The following is a 17,827-nucleotide window of genomic DNA, read 5'->3' on the forward strand; positions in this document are numbered from 1 at the left end:
GGAAAGCAATTATTTCTTAATTCAGCAGAATCATATTTCTCATTAAGAAAAAAATACGTTCCATTAAAGCTTTACCTTTCTCACAATGACTTCCTGTGAATCCAGGAGGGCAGAGACATTTGTTAGGGGCTACACAAGTTCCACCATATCTGCATCCTTCTTCACAGAAAGCTGAAAAATAAAAGGAGTATGTGGGTACTACTTATTTTTTTTTTTTTAATTCATTCTACATTTGCAAGGTACTAAGAAAAACAGCTAAGTTCTGAGCAATTAACAGAACTCAACACATTAAAATTCAGTCCACCTGCAAACACAAAGAGAAGTAACTCATTTAAATGACATGAGAAAAAAATCTCAGATTAGACCATAGGCAAACCTCCTCACCAATAAAAGATTAATGACCGTCTGGAAGGAGAAGAGAGGGAAAAAGACAACATACGACTTTAATAGGGCTCATCTTCTTTTAATTATACCCAGTGTGAGTCTTACAATTAAAATGCTCTGTGATCCACAAAAAACAGGCTGGTCAGATGGCGTGAACTACTTTGTTCCTTGATTCTATCAAATATACTTCACTGAAATGTCTGTAAACACATAATATTTTCCTGTTTTTTCTACTTTTTAAGTGTAAAGTATATTTTGTAGAATCAAGAAATGAGATAGGGTGAGGCTCACAACTGAAAGCAGAGGAGATGGGCTCAACCACAAGATAATGCCTTTACTGAGGTGTGATCCTTGACAGAGCAATACAGAAGTACTTCAGAAGTGTATTTGTCCAATAACTGGGATTTGAAACAACCGATGGGTCTTGTGTCTTTTCTTGCGAGCACTGTGTGGTTTTCCTTTCACCGACAGAGGCATTGGCAGAAGCCCACTAACCGTGCAAGAAGTGTGCTTGCAGCTTAACAGGATTCTGTTTTCTTCCCTTTTGTTGTGTGTGTACAAGTAGCAGAACTGAGGTAAGAGGACGAAAGGAGACAGCAAGCGCCAGGACATAATCCATTTTGTACTGTTAACTCACCTAACGCCTTCAATAAGACCAAGAGCAGGCCCACAACACACTTCCCACCCCCTCCTAGGTATTTATTGAACTCCACAAGTTACTCAGTGGGTTTGACTGCACTCATGAGGGAAGTTACAATTAATATTTAAACAGCAGCTCTTTGCATCTAAGCTAATAACAGAATTGCAAAGTGTTTCCTGCAAGCTAAAATCACAGATGGAGTGTTGGCAAAGAGATGTTACAAATGCTATGAAAAGCCTTGAAGTGCTAGATAACAGAAGAAATGTTTAAGATTTATTATCCAGTGCACTAAAAAGAAAAATAAAGTGAATAAAGTGCTAAGCATTAAAAACGAATCTTTTGCAATTGTTAACTACTTAGAGGCAAAACAGCACATCTTCGTACCATTTGACTGAGCCAACAGACGGATCTCCCTTACTGTAAATATGGAATTCATAGGATATCATACTGCCTTATGGAGGATAACACAGGGAGAAGAATGCTAAAGTGGTTTACAGAAGATGGCAGAAGAACACCATAGGCACTCCTGCGACTGGCGCAAGGCAGTTGTGTGGTTCTTGCTCACTAACACTTCCCACTCATCAGTGCACATACTCCATATGGGAACCTTCTGAAATCTATCCAGTTTGAAACCAGCTGGTTTCTACTACATAGGAAAAAGAGAAATATGGTTTAAAAGTAGCATTTTTTGATATTTTTGCATATAAATATTTGTAGAAAATTATAGCTGCGTGAAAAGCTGAAAGTAGCAGTAAGAAATACAACTGGAAAATATAAGAAAAAACATGAAAGATTCCCTCTGGAACTATTGAAAGAATGTCTGCTCATTTCTAGCCAGAGCATTCTCAGACAAGGTGCAAGTTAAAATTCTTCCTCTACATTTCTTCTGGTTTGAGAATAATCAGAGACTCTCATGAAGCAGTAATACATTTCTGCATGACATCAAAAGCACTAATATTTGTGACAGAGTAGATATAAAGGGGGGGGGAAAGGAAAATACTGACAAAAGAATATTTCATCCACAATATATGCCACATTGCACCGGGAAAGTACTACACAGGGCTCTTGAAATAAATAAGTCCTAAAGGGCATAAAAAAAAAGACGTTTATTGTCTGTAGCAATCATGTGTGCTCACTAGAAGTTGTTAGAGCTGATAGGGATAGGTAAGAGGGCTGCAGCTGGAACTCACACACCTCCTTTGCCACCTTAATACCACCACCTTAATACCACCACCTTACAAATGTGAAATGTCTGCTGCTTCCATTAAATCCTATTTCTGGGTCTGTGCAGTGAGCTGGTGTTCTTTTCTCCTTACAGATTACTCAGGAGAAATGCTTATAAGACAGGGCTGGTCATGTAAAAGATTTTCCCTTTACTGCAAAAGCTGTGCTATGTCAGTGCAGCAGCCAGATCTTGACATCTCCAGGCACAGCCAAGCATGCCATTCGCATCTGGTGCCTGCCATGGGTTGAAACTCTGTCTTCCCATTCCTTCCTATATACCCAGTTAAAACACACCTCCTATATTTGCATTCAAATGTGCTAGCACCTCCTTGCTGACCATGTTGGAATTCCCGTCCTTTACGTGTGACATCTCAGCAACTCAAAAAAAAACAAACAAAACCACACAAACCAAACAATATTTTTTGGGACAATTTTGAGGGACACTCTGAGGAATTGCTGTACTGCAGGTTTCTATGAGAAAGGACTTTGTGCTGCCCAGTGCACAAAGAGTCATCCAGGCACTGGTTTGTTACATGGCTGTCAGAGGATGAAGCTGAGCAATGGCTGCATAAGGAAAGAATTCAACTCTCCTTTACAGCTGTTGTGGCAGCTGAAAAGTCCTCTGCAATATAGGCTAACTGTGCTTGTCTGTGCTGCTCAGGCTTTGGTGGATTATAGGGAGGTGGTTCAGTCTTATATTTAAATGCAAGAAAAGAAAACCCCAAGGAAGAGTGCCAGAATTCTCCTGCTGTTCCCCAGATGGTTTTCCACAAACCTGCTAATTCCTGCACTGCAGCATGCAGGAAGTAGCAATATCAAACCCACAAATCTCAAAACATAGTTACGAAATCAGAATGTTTGTCTAAAGGCTACTTAACTGCTGGAAAAAGAGCTCACAGTACTGACAAAATACACTGCTACAGTACTGACAGCACTATTCTGAATTGTAAGAATGCTCAATACATCTAATACAGGGAACTTGGTTTCAATTGCCAGCAATTTTACCAAACTTCACGTATTTGAATTATTTTTAATACTAGTTCTGCCCCTGGCTGAAGCCTTTTCCATTTTATCAGAAGTCATTCATTTCCAACAATGACAGGTTTTCTTTACACCTGTATCAGCAGAGGTTAATTGAGGAATATCTTTACATCCCTTCTGTACCTATGCCTGGTGGACAAGAGAACCTAACAGGGAGCAGCTCATGGACTGAACAGTGAATCAACTGGAATGCCCAAACCCATGCTTACGCTTTGCTATGTGTCTTGTCTACTGTGGGGTCAAGACTTCCACTGTGGTTCTGATACTTCAAAATCAAGACTATTTTGGGATGGGGAAGGCAACCCACCAATGCCACAGAACTGGCACTTACAAACCCTGACTGCAGACTCCCTCCTACTTAAAGCAAGTTATCACAAGAAAGATAAATCATGGCTGGATCATATTTTGCTAATGCATTCCCATAAATAGCTCCTGTCTCTGCAGTTATTTGCAGGCTGGCAACCTTGTTAAAAAGGAGAATGGTTACTGAATTTGCAATAAAGGTTTTATTGGGGAAACTAAGTGAAGATGCCATTAGGGTAAAGTCTACAAGGGTAAACCTTCATCCTTAAGAGCCTTATTCAGTATTCCATGCACAAAAGAAACAGAATCTATTCATGTCAGGAGGCTTCTGCCAAAGTGAACTGATCTCTGCAATGCTAACAAATTTCCTCTTCTGAAATACAAGCATTTTATCATATAAAGACCTTTCATAAATAGACATATTTTCTCTGCAGAGGAGCAGCTTTATTTTTGATGCACATCCTCCTTGATGATGGGACTGTAGAGAATGGAAACAAAATTATAAATCTGCTTGGGACCATGCTCCTGGACATGCATAAGCTGCATACCCACTGCCTATGTCTTTATGCACATTTCCTTTTTCCCTATCCAGCTAATAGAATTACCTCCTCTTACAGTGAGGCTGCTATGGACATCCCCAGGGACAGAAAGCAGAAATGATTTGAGCTAGAGCCTCCTTGAGTGCAAGTTGTGGGATTTGTATGACATTTATGTAGATTTCTTTAGTTCTCCCCAGAATCCAGGCTGCAATGCTGCAGACAGCAAGTGTGAGGGATGCAGGCCCACAGCAGCTTCAAACATTTCCTACTGTCTGTTACTGGAAACTGGATCTCTTTTTAGCGCTTCTGCTTACAGGACTCAGGGAAAGCTGGATAGTCTGGATTCCAGCCTCCTCTCCTTCAGAACTGAAGGGATTAACTTAATTATTCTCATTTTTGGTACAGTAGCACAGTAAAACAGTGTGCTACTATAGAAAAGCAGGTACTACAGCATGGAACATTCATGTTGAGTAAATCTCTCTTTAATTCCAAGTGTTATACTGTAATTACAACAAAACACAAATATTTATATTTATAAATATATAAAAGCATTTTTATTAAAAGAAAAAATAAAATAAATCAAAGTAATCCTACAAATTCAAAGGAATGTTACTTGAGTGTGCAGATATTTCTTTATACACAGAAAACCTAAATTTTCTATAAAGCTAAAATAAACTACCAATATATTAATAATTACTGTTGCATTCCTATTTTATAACATTTCATGTACTGAAATGTATTTATTAAAAGCACCTTTTAATAGGCCAATTTCTTAATGTTGCCCTGGTGCAACATAATCCCCATTTTTACGTCTACATACATCACCATGACAATGTTAGCACAGGCAGATAAAGTGACCAGCTGTAACAGAACCATAGGGACAATATCATGTGGTCCCTTCTTTTCCCTTTATCCTACCTGTCCATTCAAAGAAAAAGGAAACTCAGTTAAAAAAGAAGCACCTCATTTATTTTGGGTTCATCATCTCCCATTTGAGAATTAGCAAATTCTCATATCTGGGAATCTGAACACATCAGCAACTGGTTAGAACTGTGTTGAATGGATAATCCCCATTTCCTCTTCATCTCAACATCACCAGGAAGTGACAAGCACCAATGTTTTAAGAGTATCTGTACAATTTGTTTACTAAGCAGCTGCTCTCGTCAACTTGGCAGCACAAAGGGATGGAAGAGGTTCAAAAGTGAGTGAATGCAGTGGGTACTTCAAACTTCTTCCACTGCTTTTCTCTCCCTTGCCATTTTCCGCATTCCTTCTTTAGTCAAGAAAAGAAAAAATAAAAAAGAAAAAAAAGTTGAAAAAATAGTTCCATTAGTACCAAAACAAACACCACTAGAGAAAAAGACTAAAATGGACCATAGCTTGAATAGAAGAATATAGCAATACCAGAAATGCAAACTCCTGCCCCTACACCATAGGGAAAATAAGCTCTTAATTAAAGAAAGCAAACACAGTTTTGCTCAACAGGGTGTCTATACTATGAGTCAAACCCATCCCTACTCCTGTTTTACTCTATGTTTATCACAATCCATGAGCTCATTTCCATAAGCAAGGTACTGCACAGCTTGTCAAGGCAGCTGCACAGCAGAGCAGCCATCAGCCCAGTGTGCAGTGGCAACTGCAATGCAGGTCCAGGTGAGACCCTGTCCTTCAGACTCCACACCAGGCAGCAGCTTCTACTGCGGATCAGCAACACAGTAACCTGCAGTTCTCTGCATTTTGGCCCAAAGGACTGGGTGCTCACCTTCACCTCAAACTAGCTGGCTGCTGGTTTCATGTGCACACAGCAGCTTCTGCGGGCGTTAAATAACTATGGCAAAGAGCAGAAGTTGTACTTAATGATCTGTGCAGCAGCACCTATACTGCCAGTGCTGCCTGATACTTAAACCTACAGCAGTTTCCTGGAAGACTGGAATTCAAAGGGACTTCAACCTGAAACCGCTACTTTCTCCAAGACTATATACTGCCACAGGGAGCTAGGGAAAATCAAAACAAGGAGGGCAAATGTTCAGTGACAGCCTTGCTGGGGCTTTGAGCAACCTGGTCTAGTGGAAGGTGTCCCTGGCCATGTCAGGGGGTTGGAACTGGATGAGCTTTAAGGTCCCTCCCAAATGAAACCATTTTATGACTCTATGATGATTATAAATCCATCCTTTACAGGTGCTCACTGCACCAGCTTTCCTCTGTGCTGTGTTCCCTACCCAAAATGCAAACCACAGCTCCTGTGGTCACTGCCTCGGAAACACTATCCTCTCTTGACATCATCACTGCTCACCTTGTACACCAGAAGGTGTCTGTGACTGCTGTGTTGGGCAGCATAAGAAAGTCATACCAGCTTCTCTTGTACTTTTGGGATGCTTTTTACTGATTCATTTTCAACAAGGTGGTCAGTAAAATGACCAGGAAGTCCACTGGTATTTGGCCAGACTCAAAGCGTATCTGCATGTCAAATGAAAATGTGACATTCAGGAAAGGCAAGGAAGCGGTCAGGCACAGGCTGTTTGGCTAAACAGAAACATGCAGCTCTGGAAAAGGGATGGGCTAGAAGAACTATACCAGCAATTTGATAATCAATTGATGGGAAATGCCACAATTTCATTAGCTGATTAAATTTACTCAGTACACACAGTACAATTTACAAGTACACACAGTGACATGGTTGATAACAATCCAACTATGTAAGCCAAATACCAGAATAATCAGATGATACCAGTTGCTGAGGCAGGTTTAGAGGACAGCTGAGAAAGTCAAGAGGAAGCATACAACAAAGCCAGTGAGCGGCAGAGCTTCTGCTCTTTTTCTCTGTACTGAAATGTGACACCATCATTTATGAAAGTACAAAATTCTTCTCAGTTCAGTGAACTACATCCACTGGATAGAGGGTACAACTTATTTAACACAAAGTCTGCCAAATGCCACTGGAGTCATCTTACAGCTGCTGGAGGCAGGGAAGGACAAATCTGGTAGGAATAAACTTTGGGCACAAGAACTGTGCTAGAAAATTTTCATCCCATGTGTGGTGTGGGAGTGGGAAGGGGAGTGGTGGTCAGTCTGGCAATCGGGATGCGAACACATATGAGACTAGAAGACAAACCCTTAGCTGGGCAGTTCATTACATTTGAGAGTGGCTTCCAACCTAATTTATGCTTCAGATTATATGGTGGTATGTATGATAGTTAGTTCAGTTCAGGAAAAGCCTATACATCTCAGGCCTTCTAAAACTGATTGTACAGTTATTATTCCTGATTCATATTCCTAGAGATTTCACATATAAGACATACTTTACAAATGTAACTAGTATAACGTCTGCCTAGGATAGTCAAAACTCCAAACCCTGGCAGTACAAAACTGCTACTTAGAGCTAAATCTGAACAGAGATCGATGAACACAGAATGGAGATTTGGAGATGGACTTTTGTCAAAGCACCCAGAAAAGCATGAAGTAATTCTGTCAAATTTGGGAGGCAACACACAGCAACAGGAAAGAAGAAACAAGGGCAAAACAGAAAAGTACTTGGAAGGTTTGTAAAGAACACTGAATAGATCAGGGAGAAATGGTGGCAAAGGTATCGGATACAGCCATACATAGATACTGTGTGTCTGTATATTTGCATACTATATAGTATTTATCAAAGTGAAGAACTAATACTGTAAAGTTTGTCACTAGGCTCTTTTAGCTGATGGAGCAGTGAATCTTTCCAAGTACCCAGTGGTCTGTCACCCAGCATTGGCAAAATTAAGATGAACGTGAATTTGGAAGCTGAGCATCTCTCTCAGCAGGCCCTGAACCCTTCACAGCAGGCCCTTTCTTTGCTGTTATACAATGTTGAATTCTCTTGGTGCTTGGTGCTGTGCTTGACTGATTTGTAATCAAGCTGTGGCCATTTGCACGCAAGGAGCAGCCTTTCATCTGGAGCTTTCAGCGTGGGCTTAAGTGCTGTTTGGCTGGAGATGCTGGATTTGTCTTTGAAAAACGAAACATCAAATTCTTAAAATTAGTCCAGTGAATCACAGTGACAAATGCTAACAATTTTCTTTGTATTACCCCAGTAACGGAACTTACTTTGAATGTGTAAGTTCGCCACTTTGATCGATACATTTTGATGTCAAGCTTATTTTAAGGCTATGAGGACAGATATGGGACAATTTTCTAAAACATATGGAAAAGATCAGTAGAAGCAGTAAGAGACAAAAGGAATGTAATAATATTTGTCCTGTGGTATATTACACTTTTGAAAGCATCTCTTGCGTCTCCAGCTGATTCTGGTGCTAAACAAATATACCTGTTGCCATTTTCCTGTCCTGTTTCCTAAAAGCTCAACTCCTCAATATTTTTAGTGCACCATTTGAAGTCAAGTGCAGCTTCTGTATAGTAGCCTAATACTAAGCGCAACAAAACAGGGCATGATACTTCTTCCACAAACCAGCTGAATATCAGCTTTCCAAATTCCAGCCAACAGTCAAAATTGTAAAACCAAACTGAAATCCACTTTGAGAAATGCTGTGACATATATATTGGAGGGTTTCTTTGCACCACATCAGCATGTTTATTATTCTCCCATTTTCTTTTTAACAAACAGATATAAAATAATTTATACCTGACACATCAATTATAGTTTTATACATTTTAATTTAACGTTCAGTGGAGTTATCAAAACAAATGAGACAGGAGAACACTTTACTAAAAGCTGCAATCATTAAAAAGCAAGAGAGGATTTGAAACTTCTGTCCTGCTTCCACTTTGGCTCACAGCTTCTTTAGAAATCCAGTTATGCTTAATCAATCTTCATCTAAGGATAAAGTAGCACGTTCCAGAAGCACAACAGAAGCATCTTCCCTTGCCTGATATATTATCACAAGTTTAGGAAGACCTTACTTCAAATCCCATTGAACTCATTGAAAAATACTGAGTTCAATAAACAGTGGATGCAACCTGAGGTGTGTTTGACCTTAGCACAGTATATGGAATATTCAGACAACATAAAAAGAGTTTTCTAGCTGTGTGGGTTTTACAGTTCCTGATCTTAGCCTTCCAGTCCATACAAACACACCCTGGAGACGCATTCAGCACAGTACTCACTGGATTATACCCCTCATGTAGCAGGTATACAGTCTTTAAACTCACTCTTCTTCCACCCTGTAGCACTAACAGGCACCTTCAACAATAAACCCCAAGTCTATTTATTTGTGAGAAGCACTCTGTCTCAATGTGCAAGATTTACTCTATTGCTTAGTGAAAAGCTACCCATTGTCTTCAAATAATCGTGTTATTAGAAAACAGAAAGTTCAATAAACTGAAAAAAATATGCCTAAAAGTCAATAAAACATTGTTTTATGGTAATTCTCTACATGAGGAACACTGTATTTTGAAACAGTAAAGAAACTTTAAGTATTTTCAGTCATAGCTGGGAGTGACCATGATGTCTGGATGCAATCAGAGCCTCTCAAGTACCACATTCAGCAGTATTTCCTTTCAGGTTATTGTCAGCAGAACAATTGAAACAAAAAACAAATGCTTTTTTTGGTGGCTGCACAAAATGTGCAATAGTAAATCAAGGAATTATTGATAGCATTTAGCCACCTGAAGGTGACATTACTTGGAGAGTGAAGAAGAAAACAGGAAATAAAATGTAAAAAGAGCCTGCAGGGACAGGACAAGGGGGAATGGCTTTAACCTGAAGAGGGGAGATTGAGATGAGCTCTTAGGCAGAAGTTCTTCCCTTTGAGGGTGCTGAGGCGCTGGCACAGGTTGCCCAGAGAAGCTGTGACTGCCCCATCCCTGGCAGTGTTCAAGGCCAGGTTGGACGGGGCTTGGAGCAACCTGGTCTAGTGGAAGGTGTCCCTGCCCATGACAGGGGGTTGGAAATGGATGAGCTTTAAGGTCCATTCCAACCCAAACCAATCTGTGGTGATTCTATGAAATATAATAGCAATAGGATTTTCTGGTCTGGGTCAGGAATTGCAAACACAACTTACAAAGGCATCAGGAGAACTTAAGCTGGGCATCTTTAAACAAGCACAGTTAAATTTATGTGGTCTCTCTACTGTCTTGGTATTACTCTTCTGGTATGCTGCAAGTAACAGCTACAGTGGGATTTCTGAAACAATTTTCAATGGGCTTTTGCACCATCTTTTACATTTCACTTATTCTGCCTAGACTCCACCCAAAATAAATTGCCTTTTTCAAAGCAGGATTGAATGCTATTGACCAACACCAGAAGGGCGGGAATTGTCAGCTCCAGGGATCTGAGTCCTCTGACTGCACAACAGGAAGGACTTTACACCACTGAACCTTTCAGAGCTCACCCACAATACCCACTCAGCCTTCACCTTTATCAAGAAAGATGCCATGTTAGATATAGACTTTTCCCCATTAAGGAACAGAATTAAGAGTTTATCTCGGTTTACAGAATCCAGCTGACCTTGCAGTCTCTAACAGATAAAGGTTTGAATTCACTGAAGACACTGTCAAGAAGGCAATCTAGAGATGAAAAGCGAAGGAAGGAAGGAAGGAAGGAAGGGAGGAAGGGAGGAAGGGAGGAAGGGAGGAAGGGAGGAAGGGAGGAAGGGAGGAAGGGAGGAAGGGAGGAAGGGAGGAAGGGAGGAAGGGAGGAAGGGAGGAAGGGAGGAAGGGAGGAAGGGAGGAAGGGAGGAAGGGAGGAAGGGAGGAAGGGAGGAAGGAAGGAAGGAAGGAAGGAAGGAAGGAAGGAAGGAAGGAAGGAAGGAAGGAAGGAAGGAAGGAAGGAAGGAAGGAAGGAAGGAAGGAAGGAATAGAAAGAAACAAACAAACAAACAATGAATAGGGGTTGAGAGATAGGGGAAGAGAGATTCTCTTAGGTCTATGAGTTTTGCCCTCTGCCACACTTCATCTGACTAAAAGTGATTAAAAGAGAACACAAATGGCTACTAATAGGACACAATGAGTCTCAGTTCTCATCTGCATTCTAAACAAGAAAGCTTTTCAGTAGCTAAAGTATTGCCACAAAAAAAACAGAGTTTCCTCAAAAAAGTGGCAAAAGACATGTTCATCCCAACATCTGGATTTACCTACAATAATCTCCCCAAATCAGTTTCATCCTGAAGTGCAAGGCCCACCCAGAAGAAAAGAAAAAAAAACCTTGAATACTTTGACTTATCTGGGAGAGCCACTGGATCGTTGAACAGGGAAAAAAGTAGCACAGTAAAGTGATACTGTTCCCTCTCACTGGCACACAGGAATTCCAGTCTAAAAGCAGAGATTGCTTTTGCTCAAGCTGGTGTGACAGCAGGTGCGATGTGCATCACCATCAGCCTTATAATCACCATAACACATTCCTTTTACATAAATCCTTTCATCTCGAGCTGTTAGACATTAGAAACAATTAAGGCTTACAACCCCCCAGCGAGGCAGCCGCAGTGAGAACCTGAACCTACCAGGCACTTCTGCGCAACAGAGTTAACTACAGCACTAGAACCTCATAAAAACCCCATTTAACAGGGAGAGCAGCAAATGCAAATACAATCTTTGTGTGTATAATCTCTGACTGAGCCAACAGCATCTCAGAAGCCCAAGGGGCCGCACTCTCTGCTAGTGTCAATTAGTAAATCTATATCAATTTACACAGTGACTAACAGTTTACCCCCTAAATTCATAAGCTACAAGACTCTAAGGAGCACATCCTTCTTACAATTTATAGGACCATAATGCTGACTTGGAACCTCACACGCACACGTTATCACACAGCTTAGCTAGTACCTATAGACAGGATGCACAACGTTGAGGGAAGTTTCTGCAACCTGCAGTTTCTGCCACCCTCTCTCTGCTATTTTTCCTACAGAACACTCACTGGTAGTAACACTGGGGAATGGGAAAGGGAAAGGAAGATGAACTATAGATCCTGGATTGCTTCTGGCAGAGCAATGCCACCTCGATCACAAATCTCACTTTAATAATTGTGCATCAGTACACTCTGTGTTTTGCTGTATGGGCTCCATCAGAGTGTTACGTCCTTCAAGTGATGAAGATTCCATCACAGTGTCATGTGCTTCAAGCGATGAAATTCAAGTGAAGAATCCTTACAACTGGCCTGAGCATGGCCTAAAGGTGCTGGGACCTTTCAATTGGGCAGTGCTGAAAGCTTGGTGTGTCTGGCCAAAATTTTCTTCCCTGAAACATGCAAAACATTCCAGACAGTGTTTGTTTGCCTCCAACCTGCAAATAGTGCTTCAGTACACCACAGAGAATATGCTGCACACACTTTTTTAGTACTTGGTATTCATTTAGAATGGCAAGGTTCAACATAAATGTGAAATATCCTTCTCATGATTCAGTCTGCTAACAGCATGCAGCATATTCTTAACACGGAAAAAATAAAGCACTATAATTGGTCACTGTAATTCTGCCATCAAGTGCAGTGCATGTTCCTCATGGAATATGTTTTCAAAACACATTTCCAGTACCACCTTCTTCGGGTAGCACGCTGCAATGTTTAGTTTGCAAAAGCTGACTACAGGAATACTCGTTATATTGCTTGGCAACGCAACATTTCATTTTATGGCGCATAAAATGTGTTTCTCTTAACAGATGTTTCAGTTCCCTGACATCATGACTTAACTGCTTCATAACCATTAAATGCTGCGTGGGGAACTAACAAAGCTACAGCATTTATTTCTGTTGTAACACACTCTTCTACCTGCTCATCACATGCTCCCCTGAATAATAACAAATTGTTTTGCCTGCTCTTAGCAGGATTGATCATGTGCATAACATATATATTCTTACATACACTTGGTGGTTGGGGACAGAAAGCATCCCAACTGTGCATCCTAAAGTGCATAAGAATTACAAGAGTGTTTGTAGACAAGAAATTACTAAAAAAAAATAACTGAATTTTAATTTTAAAAAGGCTTCCACTAAATGAAATTTGGCCTTTGGCTGGGGAGAGGTCAAGCACCTTCCCAATATGGACTAAAGATCCCATTCATCACGTCCTGACAAAAATATTAACTGTTCCTCTATGTCTGAAAATGTTAGAACAGAGAACAGCATTTCATTGCAATATTCCCTGACCAAATTCTGGGAAAACCATGGATGCAGGTTTCACAGTTCTTTTTGATGAGTGGCTTTGGGGATCCACCATAGCCACACAGCAGTTGTACACTGTACACTCCCTGCCTTATCACCAGTAAGGCTTAAAATATTATCTGGAAGGAGACAAAGGCACAGTTCTATGGCCTGATCTGTGTAAATTCCTCCCTCAGTTGTAACATGAAAAAAGGTGAGAGTCATTTCACTGCAGGCTTTTCCAGCTGCCTGCTGGGACTGGCTCCTGTACAGGAGAGTGGGCAGTTCTGACAACAGTTACTCTCTACCTACCTGCATGTTTCTGGTCTCAATAGCCCTCATACCAAGGGTGTCTGCAATCTTGTAACAGCAGCTCTGGCAGATGATGAGCTCCTGACTTTATAACACACAACCAATCCTAACACCCTCACCCCATGTCCTCCAGTGCAGCATATACTGGAGCTTAAACAGGTTTCACCAAAATCTTTGTTCTAAAAATTATTTCCAAAAACATATTCTTTGACTCTACAAGTATAATCTTAAAAGAACAAGCCAATGAGCTCCACAAAGCATGTGTTCTTTAAAACAAGTCACAGACAGTAGGAATGACTCCCGTGAGAATTTAAATACTGGGGTTCAAGGATCAGCAGACAGCTACAGAGGAGGAACGTAAAGACTAAAAGTAAGTTATTAGACTGATGCATTGTTGCAAAGGCACCTTCAAATATTTCAAGACTGTGAGTAATCAGGATATGGACTAGAAAGGAAAATACTTCAGGTCATGTTTATTTTACCTACCCAGTGTAAATGATGTTAAAGGAGAATATACTTTGCAATGCAATGACACAATATGTTGCTACTCGCGTCCATTTTAATTATGTCACTCATCAGGTATGAGAAATAAAGCAGTGCTACACCATGGTTCATAATACCATCATAAGCATAGTACATTATAGTATATTTTTCAGGTAGTACCTAGTCCTTATGTTATCTCACTGGAAATCAGTGTACCTTAAGCATAATTCTAAGTGACAGTTCACTTACCGCCAAAGCATATTACCTGAGCCAAGAATGAGATATAGCATATAGAGGTATAGCATGGAGACATATATCAGACACAACAGTTTTGTTTATCTTGAAGATATTCATGCTTCCAACTACGCATGTGCTGAAAACACCTAATAATACCAGGCAGAAAATAAAATCAAAGCAGCAGCACCACAAGTCCTCAAACATTCTGTTGCTTCATTAATACCAACTGCAGCAGAGTAGGGGAACCTTTGAAATTCCTTCATCTCTGTTCCAGTAAAAGTTCTGAAATGTTAAACTTGGAAAGTTCTCGCACAATTGGCTGAGTATAGAAGTCATTTCTGTTTAAAGATACTGTTAGAGTCAAATAAGGTTTGACCTTTAAAAAGAAAAAAAGAACAGTATGGCTTCACTAAGCAACAATCCAGTAGCCATCTCTCATGTAGACTGACAAACCAAGTCAAATCACGGAGAAAAGAACCTCTCTCAAACTTGGTACACACAACTGGACGTTGTTGCTGTTGTTGTCTCTTTCTTCCCCAAAAATCTCTCAGTAAAATTACTAGCTACGTTCTAGACAAAGAATAATACTGCATAACAAAAGGAAATAAATCTCTTACGTGTACATAATCAGTCATTGACAGCAAACAAATACTGCTGCTGAATAGTATCAGAATAATGGTGTCTTGTTATATAAATAGAGAACGTGACATAAAACTATACACTGGGCAGAAGGCAACCTTCTAGTTACAATGAGCATCATTTTTGCGTGCACTGCAGCTGCCGTGCCAAGACTGCAGGAACTGACATGTCATTATGAAACCGAAATTCTGGTTATCATGGAGGCAGCCAAGCAGGCTTAAGGAAAGTAATGGGCAAACCTATACAGAGTGACATCTCCTGTACCAGAGTTCCTGATGGGTTTGTGGTTTCTCTCTTCTGAAAGGTAACATAGGGTCTGAAGTCATCTATTTATCCTCAGAACAGTCACTTTCAGCAACAGGGCAAGATTCCTCAGGCTGCCAGACCAGCAGCTTACGACCACAGACTATTATATCCATCCAAAATAAACCTTTCCAGTTGTGGTCTGTATGACACATCAGCCAGCACAGTAATTCTCAAGCTCTAGGGGCTGGCAGGACATCAGAAGCTATAGGGTAAGATAAAGACAGTGCTTTTCTCACAGTGGAGTATCAGATACAAGTAACACTGGAATTTTGCTATTTCCAATGAAGAGCTCTGCTTGTTCAGGATCCAAAACCACATTTACCTAATTGACTGGTATCAGGGCATTTAACTACACACTTCAGACATCAAGAAGCTGAACTTAAAGTTCTTAAAGAAGTTTTTAAAGTACTTAAAGAAGAATTGATGAGATACTCCAGCAAATTCAGCCTGGTCATTCACCTATTGCTTTGCATTTTGTTATTGTTGAATAAACAAATCACAGTACAACTTTTACAGTGACATATATCTACCTTTATCTGTATCACGTCCCTGAGGAGGTACTTTACCGAAATGGGAATGTTTCTCAGAGCTGCATATGAAGTTTGGTGAAGCAAATGACATTACAAGACTCACCATGTGCAAACTTGTAAGCAATCTACATCAAACTAAAAATGCTGTGACAGACCAGAAGCAAGACAAACGAGCAAGGTATCCTGAGGGAACAATAAAAACACTCCAAACATCGAGGCAAAATGTGATATTATTTACTCATGTGAAAAAGCAGTGCAATAACACAATATAGCCACCTCCAAAATCATTTTGCAGCAAAGATAAATAGAGGCAGTTTCTCCAAGTTGAATCATCTTCGTATTCTTTGGCAGATAAAATTCACACACTGCAGATGCTGCACACACACCCTGGTGCTTCAGTAGTGTGTATGTCCCAAATAAAACTGCAGCACACATTGCTTTACATTAATAACTACAATTCTGTACTGCCAATAGTCTTGAGCAGAAGGCAGGAACAGTTGGTATTAGAACCTGAAACAATACCAATATACCCTATACTGTAACAATAACACTAGAACAGTACTAAACAATCACAGTAATCTTCTAAAAATGCTAAATAACCCTACTGTATTTGAGAAGGGTTGTAATAAAATTCACATATTTTTCTATTCATTTGCTTTTTACAGGAAGCATTTCTTTAAAACAAAAACGAAACATGGAAATTTAGAACAACTACAACCTCTTTATGACATCCAGAAAGTCACAGAGACCTAATAAAGTGGAAATCTAACATATGAGCACTTTGACGATGTGCTGAGTGAGATCACGCAGCTCAGGTTTGGAGAGGTTTGGCCTCCTTTACTGTCCTAATCCCGGGGTGCTTTAATCTCCAAGAGTAAAATGTAAATATGCTTCCTGATGAAAGAAAAGATGAGTGAGAACTCAACTGGTTTATAACATCAATACCAGCACATCAGGAAGCCTTTTGTATTTTTTCTCTTTAATCTTCTTGACTGAATATTCTGTAGCTCTACCTCTATTATACTTAGCTTGTGTTAAGTAAAGTCTTATTGAGAATAGGAGTACTGGGTAAGAAAAATCCTGAAGCCAAGATGTCTCTGGAAGAATTGGTTTAAGAAGTCACTGGACTGAGAAAATAGATCCACTTGACAGTTACCCAACATAGAGTTTTTGTTTCCACTTGGCCAGCCTCTGAGATTTGTCATTTGGAATAATCAGAGTCTTTGGAGGAATTCCAGATTCTTTAATACACTGAAAATCCATCCTGTTGTTTCTCTTGTTTTAAATAGGCAGAGGCAAATAGTGCATTATCACCGAGTGCACTAATTGATCCAAATGCAGTGTAAACTAAATTAATGGGGCTGGAAATGTTGCAAAAATTAAACACAGCATTCTTAATAAAGCTGAAAATAGCTTAATAAAGCTGAAAATAGGATCCAAACATCCTAAGGCATGTTTCTGTCTGTTTAAATAGATGTCTTCCTGTAGACTGTTATCAGCTCAGCAGGAGCCTTACAAGAGAGACATTTTTCTCATTCTGTGCATTTTAAGTTAGCTTTCTATGAAGCTCAGCCTGTAAAAGCTGCTGCCAATCCACATAAAAACCATAACAAAGTAATGATAATATTGTGAGAGAGAGTGAGCTGCAATCCTGAACTGCAAATTCATTCTAAGCCTTGATCTCAAAAATGGAAGACTGTTGACCTACCTTCCAGATAGTGAGTTACTGCACATGAAAGCAAGAAAGCAGCCAGAGGAACAGGAAGGAATCAATCCTCATTAGGAAGATTTTCCTTTATAGAAACGGCTTGTAGAAGCCCTTGGCTGGCAGCAAGGCACTGATTCCACTTTTCTTGTCTGTTGCTGAAAAGGGTCCACCAGCGTCAGCCAGGGGCACAATGGATGGGGCTGAACAGAGCTCTGAGTGGTGAGCACATGCTAAATTACATCTGAGAGGACACAGAACCCCAGACCTGAAGAAATTGCTGAGGCGCCTCTTGGAACAGCATTTTGAATACAACTCTTAAGCTATATCTGAAGAAGAACTGAAGGAATGCCAGGTGGGCTTTCGGAGGAGTAAGAACCTCCAGCAGGAACCTTGCAGCTTTGCTCAAACTCTGTGTAATGCA

General features: G+C 40.2%; 1 protein-coding gene across 3 annotated transcripts in view; it reads right to left on the reverse strand.

Moving 5' to 3' along the window:
• The window catches only part of NELL1 (neural EGFL like 1), a 289,435-nt gene that overhangs the window by 72,006 nt on the left and 199,602 nt on the right, over positions 1 to 17,827 (reverse strand). For all 3 annotated transcript variants that reach the window (XM_062607252.1, XM_062607250.1, XM_062607249.1), the window contains exon 15: positions 76 to 171. In XM_062607252.1, coding sequence (XP_062463236.1) covers positions 76 to 171 — 96 coding nt within the window. The remainder of the gene's footprint in view (positions 1 to 75; positions 172 to 17,827) is intronic.

This window comes from Pezoporus occidentalis, unplaced genomic scaffold (genome assembly GCF_034315485.1).
Source record: "Pezoporus occidentalis ecotype Australia unplaced genomic scaffold, CSIRO_AGI_Poc_V1 ctg121, whole genome shotgun sequence".
Taxonomy (NCBI): Eukaryota; Metazoa; Chordata; class Aves; order Psittaciformes; family Psittacidae; genus Pezoporus; species Pezoporus occidentalis.